Below are 27,612 nucleotides of genomic sequence, written 5' to 3'. Positions count from 1 at the left end.
AAAAAAAAAAAAAAAGAAAAAAAAAAAAAGAAAAAAAAAACTTTCAATGTTGTTTAAATATTGTGATTTCTGTCCACGCGTGGAAGTGAACGGGGGAAGGTTCCATAAAGGAAGCAGCGGCTGTTGCTGCCGGGTGCCAAGGGGGATGTCGGGCTGGGAAAGCCACATTCTGGGCCGACCTTCACCGCTGTCGGTGCCGGCACCGGAGCTTCCCCATCCTCAGGGTTCAGCCTCGTCCCGCTGACAGCCGACCCTCCTCCCCGCGCAGTTTCGGTATCGCTTTTCCAGCAGCCTTGGCACTTCTCCTTCCTCATCCCCTCCCCCAGAGCCATTTATTTGTGTTTTAAACAGGGAGGGGAAAAAAAAAAAAAGAGAGAGAGAAAAGTGTCAATTTGAACTTCCTGCTTGACAGACCCCACTGAGAAACTGATACGGGCCGGATAAGGTGATATTTATTTATTTTCACTGTTCCGGGGCTTCCCGGGTCCCGCTTGGCCCCCGCTGCCCGGCGTTGGATGCTTCCCGGCCGGCCTCGCTGCTGATAGTGTCCCCGGGAGGCTGGCGCGGTGACAGGCAGCTGATAAGGAGGTGAAGATAATAACCCCTCTCTGCAGGGCTTGGGGGGCTTCTAGCAGCCGGCAGGACCCGGGGGCTCCCTGCACTGGAATCAGGAAGGAGGGAATCAGCCATTAGCGTGTGAGGACGGACAAAATCACAAATGAAAGTAGATGATGGCTAATGCCAGATAGCGAGAGCTACGGTTAACTTATCTTTGAAGCAGCTCTGAATTTCATTCCGGCATCAAAAAAAGCAGTTTTGAAGCTACTTGCACACCTATGTGTGTATGTGCTTGCATATATTACACTATATATTTGATCATAAGCATTTTCCTTGGAGGAATCTGTGTTCAATCACACGTCATGGCAATTTCAAAATATGCTCGCTGCCCACATCACTAAATTTGCTTGCTACTAGTCTAGCACGGCTGGAAAAAAAAGATGCTACTGTACAAGCGAGTGGCTGTGAGTAGGAGCATGCTTTGAAAGCAGCTGTTTTCTTGGATACGTTTAATAAAGGGCAGTTTCTTTGCCTTATAGGGTAATGTTGCCAAACGATAGATTCCGTGAGGGCAGTGAATAGTGAAGCAAGGAATCCGTGATGAAAGTGGCCGTTTCCATCCTCCCTGCTGCGTTTAGCTGGTTCTCCAAAAATTGGAAACAACTGTTTCTCACCCCACTCGGTGCAGTAAGAGCAGCCACTCACAGAGTAGAAATTTGGATAAAAACTGCGATGCTTTTGAGTCATTTACCTATCAGTCTTGGCTGTGCCTCCTGATGGAAAACCTTGCGCGTAACTCACCACAAATACAAAATCTTCATGTAATTTTTTCCCCTATAATAAAATATCTCGCCAGTAATCGTTCCAAGATTATATAACTGTTAACTTTGGGAGATTAGATAAAAGCAGATTTCTTCTTCTCTCATATACATCTTACAATGTAGTGTTTATATTACATTATGCCCAGATAACAAGGCAGAATCTTTGAATACAAATAAATGGTGTTATGTGTTGGTCTGCTAGCTTGTATTTGCTTCTAAATGCATTTTTTTTTGTTTTTTTTTCTTTTTTTTAAGTACATTTCAACTTAAGCTGAGACCAGCTAGACTTGCTTTCTTTTGCTTTTGCTTTACTTCAGCAGACTTTTTTTTATAAAGTCCAGCTGTAAGAAGAGGAGTTTTGCATAGACCGAATGCCACAGAAATCTGCAGTAAATAGTCTGCTTTGTTGTAGATGTTCCCAAGCAGTATATTTAATGAGTAATGATCTGTTTACTGATGGAGAGTACCTTCCCTTTGAAGAAGGCTTTCATCCGAGCCAGCCATGGGTTTTTTTGGTACTGTAAGTAATTGAACTGGCTGGTGAAGTGACTGCTGTGGTTTGGCAAAAGCTGCTTTGTCATGCCTCATTTTTAGTGAGGAACATTTCTGGGAGCTTCGCTCTGCACAAGCTTTCTCTCTCAAACTTGTGTTGTGAACAACTGCTTATTACCTCATTTATTAGATACACAACTCACATCTCTAGCCAGGATGAACCTACTCGAAGTTAGGGGGAAAGAAAAGGTGAAACCAGTTTGCAGAGCAGAGACTGTCGCTCTGCAAATGAATCATCGTCCGGATCTATGTGTACTGGCCGATGTCACTTAAATTAGCAGGGCTTTTGATTAACACTTCATATCAGCAGGCATCCTTTTTTGCACAGAGGTTGTGTTTTTCAGTGAGTTAAGTGACTGTTCGCCTCCAAGACTGGCCTTTCCTTCCCAGTAAACTTGCAGGAGTTAGACTGTGTTTTGAAAAGAGATAATTGTGGTGTCTTATCTGAATTAATCATTACCTTGTCTTTGTGTTTCAGCACAAACCCATGCTAATCCAAAGCAGCACAGTGCTGATAAAGATGAACTCTGTCAGAAAAACATTCCAAAGAAAGAGCACAGTGTGAAAGAAATCCTGAAAATGGAATCCAACCCTCCAAAAGGAAAAGACTTCTTCCAGACCAACATTTCACCAGTTACTCCAGAAAAAGACTTGGATGATTTGCGCAAGAACTATAGCCCTGAGAGGTGTTTCTTCCCTCGAGTTGTCTATCCAATCCGCCCTCACATTCCCGAAGACTATCTGAAAGCTTCCTTAGCTTATGGGATGGACAGGCCCAGCTACATTACTCACTCACCCATCCAGTCATCTACCACACCAAGTCCTTCCGGGAGGAGCAGTCCAGACCAAAGTTTAAAAAGTTCAAGCCCACATAGCAGTCCAGGGGTCACGGTTTCACCTCTGGCACCTCCTTCCCAAGAGCACAGAGAGTCATATCCCTACTTGAACGGCTCATATGGCTCGGAAGGCTTGGGGTCTTATCCTGGATACGGCCCCCCTAGCCACCTCCCATCCGCCTTCCTGCCGTCCTACAACCCCCACTACCCCAAATTCCTGTTACCTCCCTTCAACATGAGCTGTAACAACCTGAGCGCTTTGAACAATATCAACGGCATCAACAACTTCGGCCTCTTCCCGAGGATGTACCCCCTCTACGGCAACCTGCTCAGCGGAGGCAGCCTCTCGCACCACGTGCTGAACCCCGCCACGCTCCCCGCTTCGCTGCCCGGTGAAGGAGGCCGGCGGCTGCTGCAGCCCGATCACCCGAGAGACTTCCTCATCCCAGCACCCAACAGTGCCTTCTCCATCACGGGCGCTGCCGCCAGCATGAAGGACAAGCCCTGCAGCCCCACCAGCGGGTCGCCCACGGCTGGCACGGCAGCCAGTTCGGAACACATAATGCAACCTAAACCTACCTCAGTGGTGTTGGCTGCCACCGGCGGGGAAGAAGCCATGAATCTCATTAAAAGCAAGAGGAATGTGACCGGTTACAAAACCCTTCCGTACCCACTGAAGAAGCAGAACGGGAAGATCAAGTACGAATGCAACGTCTGCTCCAAGACCTTTGGCCAGCTCTCCAACCTGAAGGTAGGCAGGGGAGAATAAGACATAGGAGCCTTCCTGGAAGGCTCTGATTTCTTCCTATAGGCTGTCTAGGAAAAGGAGGGCCAGGCCTTCCTTTTTATTAGGTTCTTTATAGTCTGGGCCTAAATCCACATCCCCAGGTAATTAACGGGGTAATAGTATATTTTGGCGGTGGGGTGGCTTCTGCTAAGTGTAGGAAACGTTTAAGGGCACATCCCTTATGGATCCTGGGAACTGCAAGGCTGAGTGCTCTGCTTCTCCGCAGGTCCACCTCCGAGTTCACAGCGGAGAGAGGCCCTTCAAATGCCAGACCTGCAACAAGGGCTTCACCCAGCTGGCGCACCTCCAGAAGCACTACCTGGTGCACACGGGAGAGAAACCCCACGAGTGTCAGGTACGTGAGGCCACCGCAGCGTACTCACTCCCTGTGGTGCAGGGAGGCCGCCACAGGGGCTGTGCCCCCCGGCACACGTGGGGCAGGTTGTGTGACAGAGGAGCAGCTGCCGCCGGTTTGAGCCCAGTAGCCCTGCTGCGCCCGTGCCTGCTGGAGCAGCACCTCCCCAGCACAGTCCTGCCTCAGTGCCGTTCAGCAGCATTTACATAAAAGAGGTGGGGATGTTTTCTCCCGCTGCGAGAAGGTGCAGGGATATAAAAAGCTGCTGCTCCTCTGTGCTGTCTCCTGCTGAGTGTCTGTGAACTAACACATAAACCCCGCTCCCGCTCACTGAGTGTTTCTCTGCCGCCCTCCCCGCCAGGTTTGTCACAAGCGGTTCAGCAGCACGAGCAATCTCAAAACCCACCTGCGGCTGCACTCCGGAGAGAAGCCTTACCAGTGCAAGCTGTGCCCAGCCAAATTCACCCAGTTCGTGCACCTCAAGCTGCACAAGCGCCTCCACACCCGGGAACGGCCCCATAAGTGCATCCACTGCCACAAGAGCTACATTCACCTCTGCAGCCTCCAGGTCCACCTGAAGGGCAACTGCCCCGTAGCCCCTGCCTCCGGTCTCTCCATGGAGGACCTGAATCGAATCAACGAAGAGATAGAAAAGTTTGACATCAGTGACAATGCCGACAAGCTGGAAGAAATGGAGGACAATATCGACTTGACGTCCATCGTGGAGAAGGATATACTCACCATGCTCAGAAGGGAAATGGAAGGAGCTAATCTGAAAGTATCTTTACAGAGGAACCTGGGCAATGGACTTATCTCCTCAGGATGCAACCTTTACGAGTCTTCAGATATGTCAATTATGAAGTTGCCTCACGGTCACCCACTACCTCTGTTACCTGTAAAGGTCAAGCAAGAAACAGTTGAACCAATGGACCCTTAAGACTTTTTTGGCAAAGATTTTTTTTGTGTTTTTATTTATGACTTGGCAAGTCAGGGTGCCTGTAGCAGTTGCTTGTACATAGTTTCAATGCTGCAAAGCAATCTTGGCTTACAGTAGTTTCCCTACGCTCTCCAACTGAAAGAAGGAACTCCAAAGTTACTGTTTTCTCAGGGCATAAACAGAGGCAAAGGACTGCGCGTTGCCTCGCCAGTTACTAAAAGACAATCATCTATCCATAATTATTTTTTCAATGATAGTACTTCATAATTTATTATGCAATTTATCATTCTAAAAGCAATAATTAGAGAAATGTTTACAATGACTGGAAAATTCATTGTAATTTTTACTTTAAATGTTTTTATTTTTTTTTGTTTTATGGCCATTCTTTCTTTGTAGATACTTTTTTCCGCACATCTGTTTCAAAAACCTAAGATGGGGGTTTCGGTAGATGCGTTTTATGTACCCATGTCTTTTAAGCAAATGTGGGTTTTTGTATTGCCAAAGTTGACCATTTGACATACAGAATCCTAGATCAGTTGGTTTGAAGAAATGCTGTGTACTCTTATGGGCAAATCACCCCATTGGGAATTACAACAACAACGACAAAAAGGGAGGAGTAGCAGCAAGCAGAGAAGAAACTTCTACCCCTGGCTCTCTAGGGGTAGGAGATCCTTCTACGTGCAGCTCTACCCAGAACAGATGTGGCACAGCAAACACCTACTTGCCATGGACCATACGTTAGGTTTGTAGAAAACAACTATCGCCCCACACGTTGTCACGTAACTTTATGACCAAAGGAATTCATCAGTTTGAAGTGGCTCTTCCAAAATAAAATATCACCTATATTCTTTTATTTCCAAAAGCAATCTAAGAACAAACACACAAATATTCTTAACATTCTCTGAAAGTAAGTTTTTAGGCAGACATTTTTCTTCCTTTTTTTTTCCCCCTTTGCCAGAGCCTTCCAGGGATAAAGAGGATAGTCAGATTCCCTGAGAAATAAGAGGCTTGTTTTTATTTGCATTTTCCTCTCCTACTTCACCTGCGTAGAAGTGGGGAACAAAGTCCTTTTCTGGCACATACAATTTTTTTCTTCCTTCCTCTACAACGCAGATTTCTCTCAGTATTTGTGTTTGTACATTTTGTGGTTAATTTAATTAAAGATGAAAAGGGCATTGCAAAGTTGTTGAACAACAATTACCTCAGTGCTTGTGTCCAGTGGTGCAGACAATGCTGTTTTATCTAAATGCTTTGCTACTTTAGAGAAGAAACCAAAATGTGCACAGGGAAAGATAGAATGCACGTCCTTTTATCTTTTTGTTTTGCTAAGCCCAAAGATGATATGGTGACATTTGAGGTGTAGCAAAGAATACATGTATATTTATAGATATATTTATACCACTATACTATATATGTATATGTATATATATTTATACCACTTAAGTTGTGAGCCAAACCATGTAATAAAACCTATTTTTCATCTAAGTGTGAAAATCCAATGTTATCCAGTTGTGCATATTACCAAGGACCTCAAAACCAGCAGGCTGTGCTAAGGCATTTGTCATCTGCACGTGCACATGGCCCCGCTGTCCGTGCGAAGCCCGAGCCTGCAAATACCTTTTGTGACTGACCCCACGGGCGTGTGGAGGCTCGGAGAAGCGAGTGGGAATTTTATCAAGTTTGCAGGAGCGGGGGCTTCGCTCCCCTCCTCTCCTGGCAATGTATCCCGGGGGGGGGAAGGAGGAGGGTGGCTAGTGAACGAGCAGCCAGGAAAATTAACTGAAAGAACTTGAAAAGAAGAAGCCAAATATTGCCCATGCGTGGTGTAAGTATAATACACAGTGAAGGGTAGAGTTAAGGTTAGTTGGGGTGAGCCCATAGGCTTGTTTTACCCTGCCGTTAAAAAGAGTTGCGTGGTCAACTCACGTAAATATAAGTAGCATTATTACACACTTTCCCTCCATGTATATTTTTTTTTCTGTTTATACTCCTTTAAATTATAATGTTAAGAGTAGCCTACTTCATCAGTCCAGATCAATCCAGTATTTGGTGTTTTTTTTTTTCTTTCCATAAACTCCATTCCAATGCCTTCCGTTGAAAGCAATCCTGAAACCTAAGAGAGTCTCTCAACACAGCTTTTGAAGGACTACCGTTCATTACATTTCCACTCCTGCAAATTGTGAGGCTGACATCTTTTAAATGTAGCAATAGTTCCTAAGTATAGTACTTACCTGTAGGATAAACCAAAGTATCACTACTCTGTCACTGGACACACACTTTTCGTATTATTTGCCTGTAGTGCTTTCTTGTATTTGATACAAATTTTACAAGAATTTATATGCATCAGCTTTAAGAATTGTTACTTCTCTTTACTGTTTACCCCCTTCCCTTAGAAGTTTTACATGTGAATGTAGCAACAATCAACAGTGTTTTGGGGTTTTTTTTTCGTCTCTCTTAAGAAAGACTCTGACCAAAGTTAACAGGCTTTTTACTTTGCTAGAACAACAAACTATCATATGTTTACGTATTGGTTTACATCATTATTTATGTGCAAATTGTCAAATGTAAATTAAATATAAGTGTTCACTGCTTTACTTAATGCTTCACTTGTCTTCAATATCCCCTCGATATCTTCAGTACCGGCGATGGTGTCCCCAGCTTGCCACGATTGAGAGTTACGAGCAGCCCTGCCAGAGCCAGGCACCCCATTTTGTTCAGTAGGGCTGACTCCATTCCAGTTAATACCTTAAAAAAAAAAGTATATACATACATATATATTTTTTTTAACATAGTCAATGTTTCAATGGAAATGCTCCATCAAATGCTCTCTGCCGCTCAAGAGACCAGAGATCTAACCAGGGCTCTCGTTTACATTTTTCCAAATGATTGTCATTTCTGGCCTGAAACTGTAACCACTGGGACCACAATGACACAATCAAAATGTCAGCAGGAGACCACTTAGCCCTGTATCAACATGGTGGGAACTGCACTCAAAACAAATGTGGATCTGTTTTCACCGCTCGCAAATGAGATGTGAGTATGAACTAAGGCTAGGGAGAGGTCGAGTGGCCTTTCCCCCCGCCACAATCTCAGCCGAAAAGCTGGGATGCCTCAGAAAGCTCATTCCACATTTGCTACTTCCATCATTTAGCGTGAGATCTAAACCAGAACAGCCATGTGCTCTCCTTCCCTACCTGAATGTTAAGGGAATAATGTTCCTTTTCATATTGAGACACTCAGCTCTGTATGATGTTTTAAAAGTATTTCACTGTCCTCTTAAAATTCACTTAAACATCTGTCTCAAGAATTTGAAATACTGCCAACGCAGAACTGTGGAGTTAAGAAAACCAGAGCACTGTTGTCATAAACGTGCCAAATGCAGCATGTTATATTCCTATATTCGACAGAGCTATTGCTGTAATAATTTTTTAAAAAAACATAGGATAACCGTTACCGCCATAAATCATACTTCATTACTTGGCAGCACGCGGCCCTGCGCTGCGGAGTTATGTCCTGGGGACACTTGCGAGCTTTGGAAGATGTTTAACAAAAGGCATTACATCCAAAGGGAGCACGTGCTGGGGATCGCGGCCTGGCCAGGCTGCGCCCGGCAGCCGCTGCCGTTGTCCCTGGCCAAGCCCCAGCCAAGCCCCAGTCACCAAAGGGGGCTTGTTGCCACCAGAAATGCAGCAGGTTTCCCTGCTGGTGATAACAGCAACAGGCCTGCTCTAGGGGTAAGGAGGACCCATTACAATCATGAAAATTAGTGGGTTTTTTTTGGAGGGGGGAGTTGCTTCATGAAGGGGCTCCCCCCCTCCTGCAAGGCCAGCGGGGCCTGCCCTGGCTGTCCCTAGCAAATTACCAAGTCCCCAGGATTCCTAGGGGAAAGAACTCCTGGCAACTACAACGGGAAGGGCTGCAAAGCCCATTAGATTCATCAAGGTGAGCCATCTTCTCATAAATAGGTCCCAACACGTGCTGGTGTTGGAGTTGTGCTCATCGTGGGATGGGGCCTGGACCTTTGCTGGTGTTCAGAGGCACTGCAAGGAGCACAACAGCTTTGGGTGCTGTTAAAGGTGGCAGCTGGGCAACTGCTGCAGCTGGGCTGGGCCCTGAGCAGCAAAGCCCATTGGTGGCCTAAGGAAAAGCTACTGACATGGGCAAGGCTATTTCAGCCAAGTTTATCCACCCCAAAAAAAGCCTGCCATTAAGGAGTCTCAGGAGGTTATTGGGCTGCGGCCAGTTGAGTGATGGTTGGTTTCCTTTGAGGGATACAAAATTGAAGAGTGCAGGCTCTTTTTATTGTTAAAAAACACAGGGCCCCTTCCAGAAAAGCTATTGCCCTCCGGGACCCAGCTGCCTGCAGGGGCTGAGCCAGGGCTTTCCTGCTGGGAGACCTGCTCCATGGCCTCTCCTTCCCCGCAACAGTGCCAGTTTCTGCTGGGACTGGGGCAAGCCAAGGGCACACTGAAACCCTGGAGAATTTAGCTGCCAAATTCTACACAAATTCCTGCAGTCTGGCTTGAATGGGGGGGAAATAGCTTTTTGACAAGAGTTTTTGGAAAAACACAGGTGTTGATTTTTTCCTAAGATGCAGGTAGAAGGGCAACCTGCACACAGGCCAGCCCACTGCTTGTGAGCAGCACATGAAGGTGTTGGCAAAGAGCATATTTCCACACCCACATCAAGGCCACAGCAACTGCAGGTTATGGTTTGTGAAGGTTCAATATTTTCAAGAATGTTGCACAAATCTGCTTCCCCTCACTTTTAAAAGCCCCTGGGGAGGATTTCTCAACAGTTTGCTGTGGGAGTAGGAGAGCAAGAGGAAGGGCCCTATTGACTCGGCCTAACTCCACTGCCTGGGCACACACTAAAGCCTTGGATGCAGAGTTCTTCCTAGTCCATCCGAGGAGGAGTGCTTGCTCACACCTTTGGGTAGACACCACCTCTGCTCATCTCACCCCAAACCTCTTCACTGCCTCTGTGACAACTTGCAGCTTGGCACCAGCCAAGGGATGCAGGGAAGTTCGGTGCGGGAGCCATGAGGTGACATGGCCTGCCCCTAGGTAGCATGAGCTCTTCTGACCCAAGCCACTCAGCTCTGCAACGTGGGTGTAAATACAAACAAAGACACTGGAGACATAGCTTAGGCTCCCCAGAACATCATCTCCCTCCACCGTATCCCACCATCTGCTAGATGACCCTGCCTGGTGCCCTTGTCCAGATCAGGTTGAGCCACCTGCATCCCAATGCCTAAATGTGTCTCCTGACATCTCAGGTGGACCCACCGCCTCCACATATGGTCACAACATGCTTTCACATCTGGAGGTTAAATGCACTCAGATGCTGCAGGCCATAACTCTGGGCCACCTGGGAACCTGGGCTTATGGGGCAGGAGCTCGGAGGAGACCCGTGGGCCCCTTGCCTTCAGGAAATACAGAGGGAGATGCATGAAAAAGGAGGCCATGAGCAGGCCATGGATCCATGAGCTCTGCTCCTCTTAGATGCACAGGGATGGGGGCCAAAGTTTGGGCAGAAACCTTTGTCCAGACCATGATAATGGGCAGCACTGGGGAGATGCGGGAGCACCTCCTGGAAAGGGAGGCCTGGCACCCAGGGAGAAGGATGCCAGGCACTTGCCACTGTCCCTACTGGGAGGCAAGGGCCATGCAAGTTCATGTCACCGGAGCAGGGGCACTTCCCTCCTCTCCCATCACGTGCGTGTGGGCAGATGGTTGGGATGCCAAACCACTTAGGTAGGTGTGACCAAATCGCACTATTGAAGGGAGCCAAACCAGTACAACTTCCTTATTGTGCAATGATTAATGAAGGCCTTCAGCTCTCTCTTCTTTTTTTTTTCCCCCCCATTAATTGCAAATAGGCAAGTCCTTGATCACTTCCTTATCCAAGTGCCCGACAAGATTCCTTGCAGCATTCCAGCCTCGACACGGCTGCACTGCTGGGAAGTGAAGCGATGCGGGTAATACTGAAACCACACGCGGCAAAACCAAGATCTGTTCCCGGGCTTGCCAAGTTGTCCCAACATAACACCTGGCTTAAGGTCAGGGAGATCCCAACACTCGTGCATTTACTAGATGAGTTTTACACGGGCACAGCTGGAAATAGCTCTTGGGCAAGGAGAAGAGCACATTAGCAAGATGCTCGCCTGGGATTCCTCGAGCTCTAGTCGGGCAACACTAGAGCAGGCAACATTTGCTCTCCTGGTTTTGCTCTCCCCATCCTCAATCCATCTTGTGCAGTGAGGCCGATTTTTTTTTTTTTTTTTTTTTTTAGGATGTATTTGGCGCCTACTTACAGACTAGCGCAAACAAGACCTGCTCTTGTTTTTGTCTCCAAAACTCCGCCGTGTAGAAATCTCTCTCAGCCCTAAGGACTTGGGTAGGAGGGGAAAGTTTTGCTGGTTCTGGTTACTCGGGACGAGGTGGGGACCCGACCCAAGGAGCAGGACTGGGTGGCGCCTTGCAGAGGTTTCATTTGCTTGCAACTGATCATGAGAAAAACAAAAGTCAAAAATTTTGTAGAAACTGTAACCAGGTGCAAAAGGGGGCAAGGATACATGAAAAGTGAAAATTTGCCTTTTTAACAAGCCGTTACAAGTTAGCCGAGAGTTTAGGAGACAACATGTACTGGTACTTATAGTCATTCAGAGAAGATTTTTTTTTCTCTTCTCTTTTTTCTCTTTTTTTCTTTTTTTTTTTCTATTTTTTCTCTCTTTTTACAAAACCAAAGGGTGCAGAATGAGGCTCCTTCTTCTAACCCATATTGCAGCAATTAGTGCCTGTCTGTAGCTGTGGGTGTTACACGCGTCCTGCTCTGAGTGGCGAGTTTCGGTTTGAAACCCTCTTCTCCAGCCCGCGCTCGCCTTCCCCATGCAGGCAGGGCCAGCCCGGCCCGGGCACTGCCAGCCCCGCAGAGCCTCCCCGTGTGCATGTGGGGAAGACCAAGTGCCAGCCCGGGGCTCATCCCTCCCTGCGCCGCACGCCCCRTGAGCGGGACAGGGGCTGGTGTCACCTTCCTCCACTTCTTGGGCGTTCGTTTGCAACACTCAGGAGCAGGTGACATCTCGAAATATCCGAATATTTCTCAAATGCAGCTACGACCTAGATTGCTGCCCTCGGCGATGTGCAGGTTTCCTCCCGGCCCCTGTGCTGCCTGGAGCTGGTCCTGTTTGCTGCATGGCCGTTTCGCTCACTCCGCACAGGGATGAGCATGGGAGCTCCTGGCACCTGCGGCCCCCTCCTTGGTGCAGCATCACGGCAGCGCGAGCCCCTCTGCTCCCTGTGGCCCCCGCAGGATTGCCCCTAATTTCAAGCACCTCAGAGGGTAGGCAAAGGGGCAGTGGGTGCAGGTACAAATGTCTTGGGTTCCTTCCGAAAATCTCAGCTCCATCTGCTTGTCCAAAGGAAGGAGAAAGGTCCCCGTAGGTCCTCCTGGATCATCAAGCCCTTTCTCCCGAAGCACTCCCACAAAATCCCTCCAGATAGCAGAGGGGCCTCCTTATACATGAGCATCCTCAGCCCCAGGTGTTCACTGCTGGCCACTCACTTGCTGCCTCCCTCTATGCAGGCTTGTGCTGGATGCAAGAGCCAGAGCATCTCCAACCCAAGGAGTCACACAAGGATGGGCCCAGCCACAGAGCTGAGCTGCAGGGGCTCATTTCCCCCAGAGGTGGAATACTTAAATCCAGGAATTATATTTGATGACATTTAATTTTTTTTAATTCCTTTTCTTTTTTTTTTTTTTTGTTAACATACACTCAGTGAGGAGCAGCTACAGAAGGGAGCAGATCTGAGTTTAAGCTTCTCTAATATTGGAAATTTAAAAAGTGATTTTCATTTTTTTCTTTTTTTTTTTTTTTTTAATAGAAACTCCAGCATGTCAAGGCCACAGAGAAATTTTGAAGAGAGAAATTCATGAAGAGAGAAATGTGAGCCACGCTGCTAACTGCTGGTTTTGGTACCTTCATTATCTGGTAGCATGGTCTGGAACAAGTCAGTTGACCTTCCCATCCACCACCCAACTCATTTGTAGAATAGGTACGAGGCTTGTGCAAGCTGTGGTGTAGGAGTAATATTTGTACTCTGGTCTGAGATGCTCCGATATGTAACAGCCTGCATTTTTTGCTGTTCATAGAGAAAGCACCTTGCTTATATCGCTATCTGCAATATCATGATATTTAGAAGTCTTCGTTTATGGGCTACCAGTACCCCGAGTGCAGCGAAAGCTCTCCCTGCCCCGAGGAGCTTATGAACTAAGCACTGCTCGAAACCCCAAAACCACAGTGGCGAGCTGCAGAGCTCAAATTTCCATTTTCTCTCAGCATTTTCCCACGAGGGGATCGCATGTGAGAGCACCCAATGCAGAGTCAGATCGCGCCTGGTTCGGTTGCTCTGGCATGCCATGTGGCAATACACGAATGACATAAAGTAAAGTGAAACCTGCTCACCTCGGGCCAAGTGAAAACGCAAAGGGTGATGCAGGGGGGTGAGGAGGAAATGGGGGGGTATCAATCGGTATCTGCTCAACAGTCAGGCTGGTGGCATGGGGGCAACGGGGACCTGCCTTTGCTTTTTCAGAAACTAATAATCTGTGGCAAGATAACACATTCACGGACCCAGCTGCATGCACATGCCCTGGGCAGAAACCTCCCGCCGGGGCAGGCCGATAGGCACCGAGAAACGAGCCGCCTTACCCAGAACCTTCTGCACTCTGTGAATGCTCAGAGACAGCTCGGGGCTGCCAGAGGGATCCCGTTTCACGAGCTCAAGTGGGTATTTTCCATGGTCTCCGGTTCTTCCTCTGACCTACATGTGGGTTCCAGGCCAGAGCTGACACTACCTAAAGACACACATTCGATACCTCTTCGTGTAGACCACAGCTGGTCCACAACTCATCCCAGATTTAAGCACGATGTATTAGCTCTCATCTGCTGCCAGAAACATTACACACCGCTAAGAGCCCGGGCCCCCAGAAGTGCGCTCAAAACAAGTGGCCTTTCACTTCACGAGGCTTGGGGCCTGTTCATTTGTCTGGGCAGCTCCTCCCATGGGACTTGGTGGAGGGCTGAAGGTGGTGGCAATGTCTGGGCATGGGTTGACAGGCACAACGGACCATCGTGCCAAGCCAGCCAGCCTGAGGAAGCAAAGACAGGAAGGAAGGAAGGAAGGAAGGAAGGAAGGAAGGAAGGAAGGAAGGAAGGAAGGAAGGAAGGAAGGAAGGAAGGAAGGAAGGAAGGAANAGGAAGGAAGGAAGGAAGGAAGGAAGGAAGGAAGGAAGGAAGGAAGGAAGGAAGGAAGGAAGGAAGGAAGGAAGGAAGGAAGGAAGGAAGGAAGGAAATGTCTGGGTCTCGGCAACCAGACTTTACTCCAAGCAAACCCTTCTTCAGCCAATGCACAGCTCATGCCAACTCCACCTGTCCCCAGGAGGACTCGGCACCTCCATATGTTCCCAGCCTCCAAACTGGCCACTGGAAAGGCTAAATATCCATCACCATCACATTCAACGGCCCAAGGAAACTCCAGCCCGTGACGTACTCCCTGTTACACGAAGCTGAGCTGATAGGAGCCAATGAGAAACGTGGCAGTGCCCAGACCTTGCTAAGATCGTCCCTCCGCTTGCCCCAGCCATGAGAATAACGGCAACCACCAAAACACGTCTTTGCTAATTAGGGCCTCCTTTGGTTTCAGATGGCAGAGGCTGCAGGGAAAGATAACACACATCTTGCAAAGACCACATCGTTACACATATCCATTAGGGATCTGAGTCAACCTTCATTCACAGAACAAAACAAAACAAACAAAAACCTTCAAACACTCTAGTCTAGCCTTTATGCTATTTTATCAGGCTTTCCCAGTGATTTCATATGTTTCTCCAATTAAATGAACTTCATGATGCAGCTGGCTCAGGGATGTCAGTATAATGCAACAAGATTATGGGTTTTTTCCATTAATCAAACAGTCCACCCAGCTTCTGTGGCGTTGATATCAGGAGCAGGTTGCTGCTCATCATGCAGAGCAGCGCCACAGGGCCAGGAGTCCCACACTGCATAGGTGGGTTTCCTAAAATTAGACAACAAGAATAGAAAATGACGAGATTCCCAAATCCTGGGCTCAGCCCCATACTGTGGCAGGGCTAAGAGAAATATATGCTTCTGCCCCAGGCTTCCTGACACACTCCCAGACAAGACCCAGCAGAAGGAAATGATGAAGCAGGTCCTCCTCTTCAGAAAATCCAGTGTCTGTGAAGCAAAGGGACCCATGCTACTACAGTGAGGTGAAGATGACATATGTAGGAGAAAAAGAAAAAAAAAAAAAAAGGAAGAAAGATCTTTGTGCAGCCTGAAGATGCAAAGTGAAACTACTGTGAATGGTTCAGCTCTCTTTCGTTGAAAGGCCTTAGGTTGCTCAGGTCTGACTTCTCTCCAATTTATTCTGATATTAAATTTTACCCATGACTTCATGAACTACAGCATCCACAGTGTTTTGTGGCTTTTCAGAGACCTTATTGAGCATCCTCAGTGCTTTGCTGGGTTGATATTGCCAAATTACTTCTTTCTTCAGTCTTTTTTTTTTTCTTTGTAGTGGCTTTCATTATTTTGTCATATCTTCACTAGCATTTCCCCCTGGAGTTGAAGTGGCGCTGCTGTGGAGGCCATGCTCTTGCTAGCATGCTCAGCACCATCACAGCTGGGCACAGGCAGCTGTGGGAGGAAATACTTAAGCTGCTACCAGCCTAAATAATTGCATACTGACAAATGACCAGCAGCAACCTTCCCATGGATGCTGAGAAAACTACTAAGCTGCAGCTGCTAATGTATGCAAGAGAGATTTGCCTTCACCCTCCTCACAGGGACTCATGTAGTGGCCAGACTTTGGACCATCTTTGCCTATAGTCCACATGGTGGATATTGAAATTGAGATTGTTTTATGCTAAAGCATTTTAAGTGAAGAGAATGATAGCTCAGTCCACATGAACCCTATCCTTGTTTTACCAGTGTTATCTAAAAGGGACAATAAATCTCCATGCTGCTCTTGGAAAGACACAGTGGTTTTTCTCTTTTTTTTTTTTTTTTTTTGTTTTGGTTGGGTAGAAGAACAATTTCATCATAGAGCGGGAGGGATAGGTAGATATTTCAGTCTGGACTGAGCATCTTTCAAAAGGAAATGATCTAGCTCACAGAAGTTGCAGGTGAGTTCAAATGAGGGCACGATGCTCATGAGCTGGTATCATACAAGGAAACCAGCAAGGATTAAAAATCTATTATTCAATGATTACTGTGTAAATTTTCCTCTCAGCATTGTGAAAAGTCTCTACTTCCCTGATGACAGATCATCACATTACCTAAATATGGACTACCTCCTGCACTCGCTGTCACCATCGTCTCACCCTTTGATTCATAGGAGGTAATAAAATAGGTCAAAAAAAGATACCAGATAATTGTTTCACTTGCAAAATTCTTGTCTAATACGATGTTTGTTAGGGTTGACAGTCAGATAGATCCTTAAGATATGTTTCCTGTTTATTTCTTCTTCTCCCTCAAGACAATTTCTTCTTTACCACTTCTATAATATCTTGGTCAGCTTGGGCATAGATATGTATAGGAGTATGTGTATGTTGCATCCTGCAGCAGTGTGATAATGATTTTACATTCCTGGAGCGATTTTAGAAAAGGCGGGAATGGAGGAGAAGGAGAACCAAAGACTAATCCAATGCTTTGCACATATTTTGTCCTGGTGCAGGTGCAAATTAAGTTGTTTTGTCTCCTCCTGCCACTACTGAAGTGGAATCAGGAACAAATGAGGAACAAATGCCATTTCAGGTTCTCTTGCAGCTTTTAAAACAGAACAAATGGCAAAATTACCTTTCATCTCCTTTAGAAACTTAAGTTAGCTCTTATTGGTAACAAGTGAAATTTAACTGGTTGTTGCTATTAAATTTCTGTGTTGTTTCCTCACCCGAATTAGTCATGACCAAATCTACTTGGCAGTTGTCTTTATTAAAAAACAACAACAGCAACAACAACAAAGCAGAGAAGGGTTAAACACTCCCATACAATTTACCCAATAAATTCGTCATGGCCCTTATATAGAGCTGTCCCTCCAGTTCTTCCTGTTCCCTAACATATCTGGCAGTTTGAACAATGTTGGCAATATTTAAGTAATTAGGCATTCCACGTGGAAGGGTTAATATACGTTACCCTCAAACCAAGGGTGTGTTTTGCCTCGCGCCTTCAGCCCTCCTTGACAAGCACTTATTGCACAACGACCACGAAGTAGGAAGGTCTTCTTGCAATTATAACCCAGCCTAGATTGCTTTGATTTAGTAAAGAGACAGAACTGCAGTGGCTAGGGTGAGGCAAACATCTTGACTCATGTGCTGTCGAGACAGTTAGGGAGATCACAGCTTTGTGTTGTTATCACTTTCTGATTATTAAAGCCTTTTCACACACTGGTGCAAAACCAGGCAAAATATAAGTCACAAAAGCAAGCAGCCTAGTAGAGCTCAGGGTGGGACCAGTCAGGAAGATGCAAGGTTTGTTGTTACTTTTCCCCTCTTTTGGTTAAGTGCTGCTGGAAATCAGAGTTTCTTTTTGGCCATCTCTAGCAGCAGTGCTCCATCAGTGGTTCAAATCCTATGGGACAGCACTGAGCAGGACTGGAGAAGTCTTGCTATCTTGTACTGGTGGGGAAGGACCTGCAAGATCGCCACTTACCAGGACAAGGGACAAAACTAACTCCAGAGCCAGCGAGTGCAGGAGATGAGACCTTCAATCCAAGCCACCAGTAGTCAAAGAGCACCTAAAAGGGCTGCTTGGTCTTCCAGGTCAAGTTCTTCATGGGGCACTTCCAGAGGATGTCCATGTGGGCCCAGGGACCTCTCACAGGGTTCTAGGCCTCTTAGCACCACAAGCACCACAGGGGGTCAACGCTGCAATGCTGTATGGGGTGAAACAACTGAGCTTTGGGCACTTGGCCTTTCCACTTGCGGCTAGTGGTATTTCCCCGACTGGGGTGATGTTGATGTTCGTAATGAAGTTCTGGCAGAGAAGCAGAGACATATTGTAACTATTACCAGACTTTACATTTTGAATTTGTCTCAATGAAGGATGAAGGATTACCCTCTCAGCTTGATGGAGTTTGGGGTGGTTTTTTTGCTCAAGTTTGGGTCTATACTTTCCCTTACAGTGTCAGTTCTGGCCTTCACCATTGTCTTCCTTTGACCCAGAAAAACTTGATCATGAAAATAATGTTAGTTAGAAAATAATGGAACTGATAAGTCATTACAGGCACATGTGTGTCTCATTATACATCAGTTTGGTTTCACTATATATTTTACACTATGTAACATAAATTTCACTATGCGCCACAAGTATTTCAATATGTGATAGTCAGAAAGTGGCAGTTTACACTAAAAGTTTCAGTATGTGGTAGGATATTTCAAATACTATAAATTCTCCTTTTAAATGAAATGCATTGTGTAGATTAGTAAGAAATGCAGTTGTTTTAGTTTACCCAATGTGGTTTTCTCTCAGAGCATTATTTATTGTGGCACTGTTCAATTGCCATACTTATTTTTATCAGAAGTAGCAATGGATGATTACGTGAAAATTTATCAAATGTACACTGCACACAATTCAGGCAACCTGAGTGCAACTTCTTAGATCTTTTTATCTCAACTCACTTTATACTGTTTTAGCACTCCACTGATGTCTTAAAGCCCACAACACAAACACAACTGAAGATTTTCTACTCAGAGTGTTATTTGATAGCAATCCTACTTAAACAACTTGCACTTGCACGCTCTGTGAGCGAAACAAGCATCCTATGCAAGGTTTGGTTTTTGCCTTTTTTTTTTTTCAGTAAGAATTGAGGGACCTAAAAGTCCTCACAAGGGTGAATTGCACAGCCTGAAGCAACAATGTTGGCTTTTAGCAAAAGCAAAGCAACAACTAGGTGCACCAACACGCCCCCTTTAACTGTTATTTACTTCAAATGATCAAGATCATCATTTCAGCTGCAACAAGGAGCAGAGAATCTGCCATGTGAGCACTGTGCTGGTTTTGATTTCTTCTAACTGACCTGATCAGTTGCCTATATTGGTCATCATGCTAACCAGGCCTTGGGGTAGTAAATCTCTACCCAGTTCCTAAAAATGGTTATTCACTGCAATATTGCTGCACCAAAGAGTTCTGCCATATGTTAGAGCTTTACACATACTAACACACATGGTACCCTCCAGCGTCAGGAGGTACCAGTTGCCTTTGAAAGATGCTCAGCAAGTATCCAAGCTAGGAACCAAGGGCACCTCGAAAGCAACCAGGCAGCTCAGTAAGCCAAGGCACCTGCCCCTCAGGTATAACCGCAGACACTGTAACAAGAGCACATAAAACATGTACTCACTTATCAACCCCAACATCTCAACCTTTTCATTTGACCCAATTAAGTTTCACTTGTACCCTGAAACATGTAGATTCAGAAAAACAAATTACAGTGTAGCCCTTTTCACTTAAATTATTATTATTATTATTATTATTATTAGCAATTTTCAATGAATAATTTCAAAATGGAAACAGTCTAAACCAAACTTTGTTCCTCAGGAAATCTCCAGGTCTGACTCCTGCATGCAGGAGCCATTCTGTGCCATTCTGTGCTAGCAGGTCGGAGAGTCTCAAAGACCTGGATTAGCTGGAAACCAGGGCTTTTAAATTAACTCCTCAGGTGGCTGCAGGCCTCATTGGCTCCTTGCCAAGTAGTTCAAGCACCTCTTAACCAGGGGAAACGTAAAGAGCTTGGGATGCAAAGTGCTGGATCTCAGCCCAGCGGTTGGTTTAAACCTCCCGACCCGCAGCAGCAGCAGCAGCTTATCTGTGCTTGGAGATTACTTGCTGTCACCAACTCAGATGTTTGGATCCTCAGACTAAGCTTGTTCTTCATTTTCTTACATGTGGGGGCCCAAGTGGCCCTAAAAACAGGCAGTGACCTTCTAGGCAGTGACCTGGAGTCTGCTTATGCTTCCTTTGAACAGCAAAACCAAGCTGTCCCACAAACGCTCGCGGAAGCGGGAACCAAACCTTTACAACTCATAGCTTTGCTCCTCATGCTGTAAAAGCAGGACCAACAGTACTCTATTCATCACTTACACCTACTGGAAACAAATTCAGCCACGCAGAAACCTGAGAGCAAAGCCCAAGAGCTGCACTAGGTGTTTTTAAGTGGCCAGACATGTCCATGTGGTATGAGACAGAGGGATGTCCCAAGAAGCTGCCTTTCTGCAGCCCAAAGTTGTGCACTAGAGTTTCCCATGTGGAAACGCACCGATTCCACATACTCTTTTAAAAGTAGAAGAAGCTGAACTGCACAAACTTTCCCATATTCATTTATTATGGAGTTAGAGCTGGTCTAAGATACATACAAAGAAGTCATGTATTTATGCCACTGCCAATGCTGCCAGCAAAAGCTAAATTACAGTGATTTTCCTGCAGTCAGAGTGCTGGTCCAACGGGTTTTAGAGTGAAGGAAATATATTACACACATCCTTCATGTCCCCTCCTAAACATTGCCAGTGTTTAATTTTAGCTTACTCTTATTACTGGTCATGTGTAATTGATGCTGAACCATCCTCCAGCCATCTCACAAGTTACACGGTCTAAGCTGCTGCATTACTTTCACTAACTCTATCCAAATATGTATATTTTTTTCACTTAAAAGGCAGAACAGTAATAAGAGTGCATAAAATGTATACCCACTCACTTATCAACCCCAGTGTCTCAACCTCTTCACTTCACCCAGTTAAGTTTCACTTGTGCCCTGAAACATGTGGATTCAGAAAAGCAAATTACAGCGTAGCTTGATTCTCTGTCGTGATTTCAGAAGCAGCTGGCATTGTCTTGCAGAGCACGGTTTCATGTGCACTAATAACAACGTAGAAGTTTTTCATCTTAGCTGACTGAAGAAGCAGGCCCATTTGTAGCATGTAATTAAGCTGTTGAGTTTCCACTGCTGTGAATGTGACCTACGTTTTTTCCTCTTTACTCAGCTAAGGCTGAAGCTAATATCTGTTCATCAAAATCCTTCTGTTTTGAATCAACATATCTCCACCTATGCAAATCTGAGAGAAGAAATGCTCACAACTTGGTTCATATTCCTGATTGCTATAGAGTGTTTGCAGAAGCAGAAGTCACCACCATGTTCATCGCTATTTAAAGCCAGCTTCTACAGGTTTTCACACAGAAGGCTTACATCAGCTTGATTTCCTCCAAATTTAGTATCAAAATGTTATCAGCACTTAATATGAAAGAGCCTTACAAAGTGATACCTTAGAGAAAAAAATTAATTAAAAGGGTGTCTTAGCTGTTATGGAAATTAATACTATGCTATCTGTATGTTTTTCCATTCGTGTTCTTCAAGTCAGCCTTTCTTTCTATTTGAAAGGAGAAAAATATATTTATATTTTAGTGCTGCTTTTATTTCTGATTCTTAACAACCGAAAAGCCAATTTAGTGCTGCCAACTGTACTCCGTTGATCTTACAGGAGGAGAAAGCCTGGTTAGACCAGATCTTTTCATTCATTAATTGCTACAAACAATTCTGCTTCTAACCAAGGCTCTCTTCCTTATGGATGAATGTCTTTGCTCCACTGGGGAGATTGCTTAAGAGTTTTGACTGGAAAGGCCCTTTCCTGGGGGGCCGTACCATAATTTTCAGCAGCAATTCAGCAGCATTAGAAAACTTCAAAATTCAGAATCTATTGAATTCTGCCTGTACAGATAAGGAAACATTCTAGATTCTAGAATTGGAACCTGTGACATTATTTACAAGGATTGCAAAACTCTCCGCTTCCACTTACTAAACAGTCCATTAATACAGGTTAAAGCCACAAAGGATAGTCGGTGGCCACCGCTATGTCTTAAGAGGTTAGCCAAATAAGAATAAATAGCTTGTTGATTTAAAGGAAAACCGTAAGAGCTCTTCTGCAGTTGCATAATGCCTTTCATAGTCTGGAAAACCGCATAAAATGAGTAAACCACTTCTTCAATGCTGGATTTCTATTCCTAAATATTGCTGGTTCCCATTTCCCAGAAGCATAGGGTAACAGGGAAATAGTCAAATTTCACCCTGCCATAGTAACAAAAAACAGCAGTCAAAAATAGGGCAACGCAGAGGAATACTATAACCAGCAGTTGTCTTCTGAGGTTAGCATATCTAATCATTTCCTCATGTGTTAATTGATTTTTTTTCCCTTCTCCGGTCATCCCATTACATCCATAGAGATGGCAGATCCAACAAACTGAAGAGGGATAAACCAACCCAAATAACTTCTCACCCAGAGATTCCTACTTGTAATTCTAGGATGTATTTAGGAAACTCAGAAGCTGGGGAATGTTTCTGTTGTAAAGAGTCTGCTATATGCACTGGGATACAACTTTTAGAAAGGAAATTGCTCAAAAGGTACAAACCATCACTCTTCTCAAGAAGAGTAGGGTGCAGAGAGGGATCTTGTGGATCCGGACAAACCCTGAATTGTCGCAGGCCATGAAAAATCCAAGTCAAGGAGATGAAAAAGTAACAGCACTCTGAATTCACCCGGAAAAACCACCAGCCAAAAGCGCGTTCTCACCTTTCCCTTAAAAGCTCTTCTTAAAAGCTCCTCAAATGCCTCGGTGGAAATCATGGATAATATCAAAACATAACTCAAGAATCAATCCAACTCCTCTGATGTCCAATCTAGATGTACTTCATGTCTTGGGGGGTAAGAGAGAGGAACCTCACTGTCTTTTCTTTGCTCCAGATAGCAATACCCCAGAACACACTGAAAGCAATAATTTCCATTTACCACATAACCTAGAAACCTGAAAATTGCTCTGTTAGTAGAAAACTAAAATATCAGTGAGTAACCAGAAGCAACCTACTGCTGGCTTCCATGAATGGTCACAACACTATGAAGATGCTGAGACTGCAATTTACAGTTCTGCTATGTCTCTTAGGGCAGCTTTCTGCTACTGGTCCCCAGACTGGTTAGCATATCTACTAAGGGACAGATGGAAAGTGAAAGGAAAAGTACAAAACACTTAGTAGTGAATAAATGAGCTTTGACTTTTGTTTTGCTACCAGTCCAGGCAATCCTGTCCCCTTCTCTTGAGGGAAAACTGCTCAAGACCCCATTAACTACTTGCAAAAAGATGAGCACCTTGGGATGATGAGATTGTTTGTGCATACACACTTTATATGTGGTAAAAAAGTAATTTGAAAACATACTTGAAGGAGTTTCAGCAGGTACAAACAACAGTTAAAGTCTGTGATTGACAGAGCTCAGCTCGTATGGATAGTGGCATTGGTCACTGATGTAGCGACCATTGGTCACCGTCAGGGAGAGGAGCCACTGCCACTGCGCCATTACCTCTGACTTTTAGGCTGGTGCATCCGTATGTCTGCCATATAACTGCATCCATGCAGCTTGCAACAATATTTGTCATATATTTCTTAGTAAATGAGAAGTGGATGGCTATGAGCAGAGAGGCCAGGAGAACATTCCCTTATTGGGATGTCTCACGATTCTCAATTAAAATAATGAGGCAGCTACTGTGATCTGATCTTGTCAAAATCTTTTTGATATTAACCATTTCTGATAGCCCCAGGGATTCTGCTATTTTGTTTGACGAGAGAGGCAGAAGTAGCATGTCTGTGTGGTGCATGTCCTGCACCTCGGAAGGAATAACCCCAAGCACAAGTACAGAGTAGAAGTTGACCTGCTGGAAAGGAGCTCCATGGAGAGGGATTTGGGAGTTCTGATGGACAAGATAACCATGAGTGAGCAGTGTGCCCTCGTGGCCAAGAAGGTCAATGGGATCCTGGCTGCACCAGGAGCAGTGTTGCCAGCAGGTCAAGGGAGGGATCCTGCCCCTCTGCTCACCTCTGGTGAGGCTGCACCTGGAGTACTGTGTGCAGTTCTGGGCTCCCCAGTATAAGAGGGATGTGGAGCTTCTAGAGAGGGTCCAACAAACAAAGGCAACAAAGATTATGAAGGGAGTGGAGGAAGACTTTCCTCATTAGTCTTATGAGGAAAGATTAAGCGAGCTGGGTCTGTTTAGCCTAGAGAAGACTGAGATCTGATCAAAATGTATAAGTACCTGAGGGGAGAATGTAGGAAGCATAGGGCCAAACTTTTCTTTATGGTGGCCAGTGATAGGACAAGGGCTAATGGGTGTAAGTTGAAACCCAGGCAGTTCCATCTCCATGTGAGGAGGAACTTCTTCCCTGTGAGGGTGCCAGAGCCCTGGCACAGGCTGCCCAGGGAGGCTGTGGAGTCTCCTTCCCTGGAGATCTTCCAAACCCGCCTGGATGCCGCCCTGTGTCCCGTGCTCTGGGTGTCCCTGCTGGAGCAGGGGGTGGGACTGGATGATCTCTAGAGGTCCCTGCCAACCTCAGCCATTCCGTGATTGTGTGATGAACCCTCAGCAGCCTCTCCAAGCACGAGCAAAGAGCAGCTCTGTCTCGGGCTGTGATTTTCATTCCATTCTTCTCATTTGCTGGGAGCTGCAATTGCCAGACACAGTATTTCCAGTAGAGAAAGTTAGATGCAGAATCTCCCTAGTCAGCATGCTGCCTCTCCCTATTTATATCTACTAAAATCAGCCATATCACAGTCAAGAAAATGGTACTGCATTGCACTGGTTTGAATTAAACAAAGCAACAGAAAGATTTTTTTTTTTAATTATTTATGAGATGTGAAAAAGATGCCTTCTACTCTCCAAACCATAGTGCTAAATACCAAAGACGCTATGAAAGGGCCGCTTCTATTATTCAAAAAAAATTTTTTTGCTTTCTTTTGGTAGTTTAATTGCATTTAACATTTTGGTTAAATACACAAACAGGCACAGCTTTTTGTTATTGCTTCAAATGATGCCAAAAGAGAACAAAAGGCATTCAACTGAACCAATTTTGTTTATAAACATATTAATTTTAAGAGTGCTATGTGTACACTTAAATTGAATTTAAAGCAGTCAACCTTTGCAGGATCATGCCTATTTTCACTCTATACAAATAATTCATAAATCCAGATGCAAGTTGTCACAGACACTTCTCAGGAGGGCTTGGAAAGTTAAAAGTCAATGTTTCCTATTAATTAATAATTGTTCTCAGCTGTTCTGGCAAGTGATGAAAACAAAGTGCCTGACGTTAATGCTACAGCATAAAAGTTTTCCTCTTTAGAGCCCAAAGCACCTAGTGGGAATGGCCTGACTTGCAGGAAGGTGTCATACTTGATTGCTGGGAAGCAAACAAGACGTGCAGATGCAGTACCCTCCGTTGCACTGATTTTCCATAGAGCACCCATTAAATTAACCACTCAGCAGGGTGAAAGGAACATCAGTCAAGATAAGGAAAGCAACGCTTAGCCAAGCATGGTGCCATATGAAAGAGTTGTCCTAAGCTTTCCCATAAATAAGCTCTACAGCTGCTGCATCATTTACCAGAATGCCATTTTCATATCAAACACCCTTCAAACTGCAGTGGTTTAAGTTTTACAATGCAAAACAATAGCGCTTTTCCTTTGCAGACTCTCCATCATTAAACATATTGAAAACCAGGACACTAGTACCCCATTGCGTGTCACCACAGGTGAGTGGAGAGCTGATAGTGCCTCCTCCACAACAGGATTCAAGGCCGCTTCGCATGCCAAGGCTCCCCGTGGCTTGCAGGGATTCAAACTATTCCTGTTTTTCTCCAGTAGTTGTATCTGACCACAGAAGGAAAGAGAAGCTAGTGTCTGTTATCAGAGGCACCCAGATATCAGAGTGCCAACCCTACTGTATTTCTATCGCTTTTGAAGTGTAGCAAATGAACAAAATAACACAGCTCTGGAAGAGTGGGCTGGGACATTGTTGTCATGAAATAGTTCATTGGTGTGAGGTTTTAGGGTGTCTTCAGTGTCCACAATACCTCTGCTAATCAGCCTCTTGAAATACTTCTCTTGCTTACAGGTTATTTGAAACTTAGGCCCAGGCCATGGCAACTCGCTGTATCCAAAGCACACACTGCATAAGTACGGGCCTTAAGTCTCTCTGTTGCCAGCTCAAGGATTTGATTCTAGTTTTCCAATAAAAAATTGTCTATAATCAAAGCCTGAAATTTCACCTATGACCCAGACCTACTTGACTTCTTTAGGACAATACTGATCTCCAGAAGTTGAGCGGGGGATAAAGTATTCTCCTTATCATCGCCTCTTATCAAAATCTCTCAAATTAAGCAAGATCAATGAAAATCAAACAAGATCAATCAATTTATTTTGGGGGGATAGGCAGGGGAAGGAGAGGTAAAGATTTCTATTAGCAGTGTCAGACCATCTTTAGAAAACACTGCAAATTCTTCAGCTTTGAAAAACACTTTCTACCACAAGTAGTGCAAAATCCTTTACTCCGAAACTACCAATTGATTCTGCCAAGTAAAATTGAAATAAAAGTTCTCATGGAAGCAAAACTTTCACATGCTGTCATCCCATGGCACAAACTGAAGGACTCTGCTTGCAAAGTGGGAGGTTTAGGATAAGCAGCAGCAAAGCCTCTAGTTGCCATCCCACCTTCCCAAACACCAGACAAATATGACCAAGAAATCTTTCTTTGCTGCTGCTACATCAAAAAACTTGTAGAACCATTTAAAATGCAAGACTGGAGCTCCTGCCATTCTGGTAGGTCACAAGAGTTGTGTGTATCTCCTAGCTCTCGGCTTTTTTCTGGCACTAGCTCTAAGAACTCCTGAGATACTCTTCATATGTTGATGACGGTGTGACTAAATAGCAAAATTTACATCCATCTCTGCAAGGTTATGAACCTAGATAAAGCAGCAGACTGTTCTGAGCAAGCAACAACGCAAATGAATTTGAGAACTAAAAGGTTGGGGAGTGTTTTACTGAGAGCAATTAAAAGACCAGAGACCAGGACAATGATGGTAGTCAGCTCTTTCTCTGAAGGAGATCCTTCCCCCACAGTACTGGCTGCCACTCTTCCTACAGATGCAAAAGCTGTTTGATATAAGCAAGTCTCTAAGAAGAAAACAAAAGGTACAGATGGGTACTCGAAATGACTACTCTAGGGTAAAGGTATCCATGATAATTACTCATTTTCACACTCTCACTCCCTTGTCAATGCTAGACAAAGCACCCTGCTCTTACTGAGACATAAGCAACTTGTTTGCCTTGGGAGGTAAAAGTTAGCTATCTCTGGGAATCTCTGAAAAGCAAACGCCCTTGTTTATTATGTGGCAACTGTGGCACATGCCCATGCCTTAAGATGTTAAGGATCTTATCTTTATTTGATGGTATCCACATCCACCTCAATGGAGCACCTTCACAAAACATTAGGATGAAAGTAGAACAGCTAAACATGTTACAGTTCATTCCTAATCTTGAATATAATACCTGTTTAGCATGCATTTTTATCTTACGTGGGCAACATCTCACAGCAAAGAGTTACCTGCTGATACCACTAACTGGATGTCTTTGATTGTTTCAGCACCTTTTAGTGATGAATAAACTCCCTTTAAAAATAAACTTTTTTTTCCCCCTTTAACTCTCAAGTCTCCTGATAGCATCAAAAGTTTGGGAAGAGAAGCTGCATGTGATTTTGAAGCACTGCTAATTGCACCCGGGAACTGAGGAGGGTGCCGGGAGGAGAGTTGTGTAATGCTGTTAGGGGCCTCCTCAATATGCCATCACATGACCTTGAATAATCTTTCTTTTTGAAAGTTTATAGA

The 27,612-nt window shown here is 45.0% G+C and overlaps 1 protein-coding gene across 1 annotated transcript in view; it reads left to right on the top strand.

Moving 5' to 3' along the window:
• Positions 1 to 4,846, top strand: part of PRDM1 (PR/SET domain 1) — a 21,526-nt gene extending 16,680 nt beyond the window's left edge. Inside the window, exons 4-6 of the mRNA XM_026036634.1 lie at positions 2,410 to 3,518; positions 3,781 to 3,909; positions 4,271 to 4,846. Coding sequence (XP_025892419.1) covers positions 2,410 to 3,518; positions 3,781 to 3,909; positions 4,271 to 4,846 — 1,814 coding nt within the window. The remainder of the gene's footprint in view (positions 1 to 2,409; positions 3,519 to 3,780; positions 3,910 to 4,270) is intronic.
• Positions 4,847 to 27,612: the final 22,766 nt, after the last annotated feature.

The sequence above is a fragment of the Nothoprocta perdicaria genome, unplaced genomic scaffold, assembly GCF_003342845.1.
Source record: "Nothoprocta perdicaria isolate Ctin4 unplaced genomic scaffold, notPer1 scaffold_182, whole genome shotgun sequence".
Lineage (NCBI taxonomy): Eukaryota > Metazoa > Chordata > Aves > Tinamiformes > Tinamidae > Nothoprocta > Nothoprocta perdicaria.
Note: the sequence above shows the minus strand (reverse complement) of the source record. Positions and strands in the feature narration are given on the sequence as shown.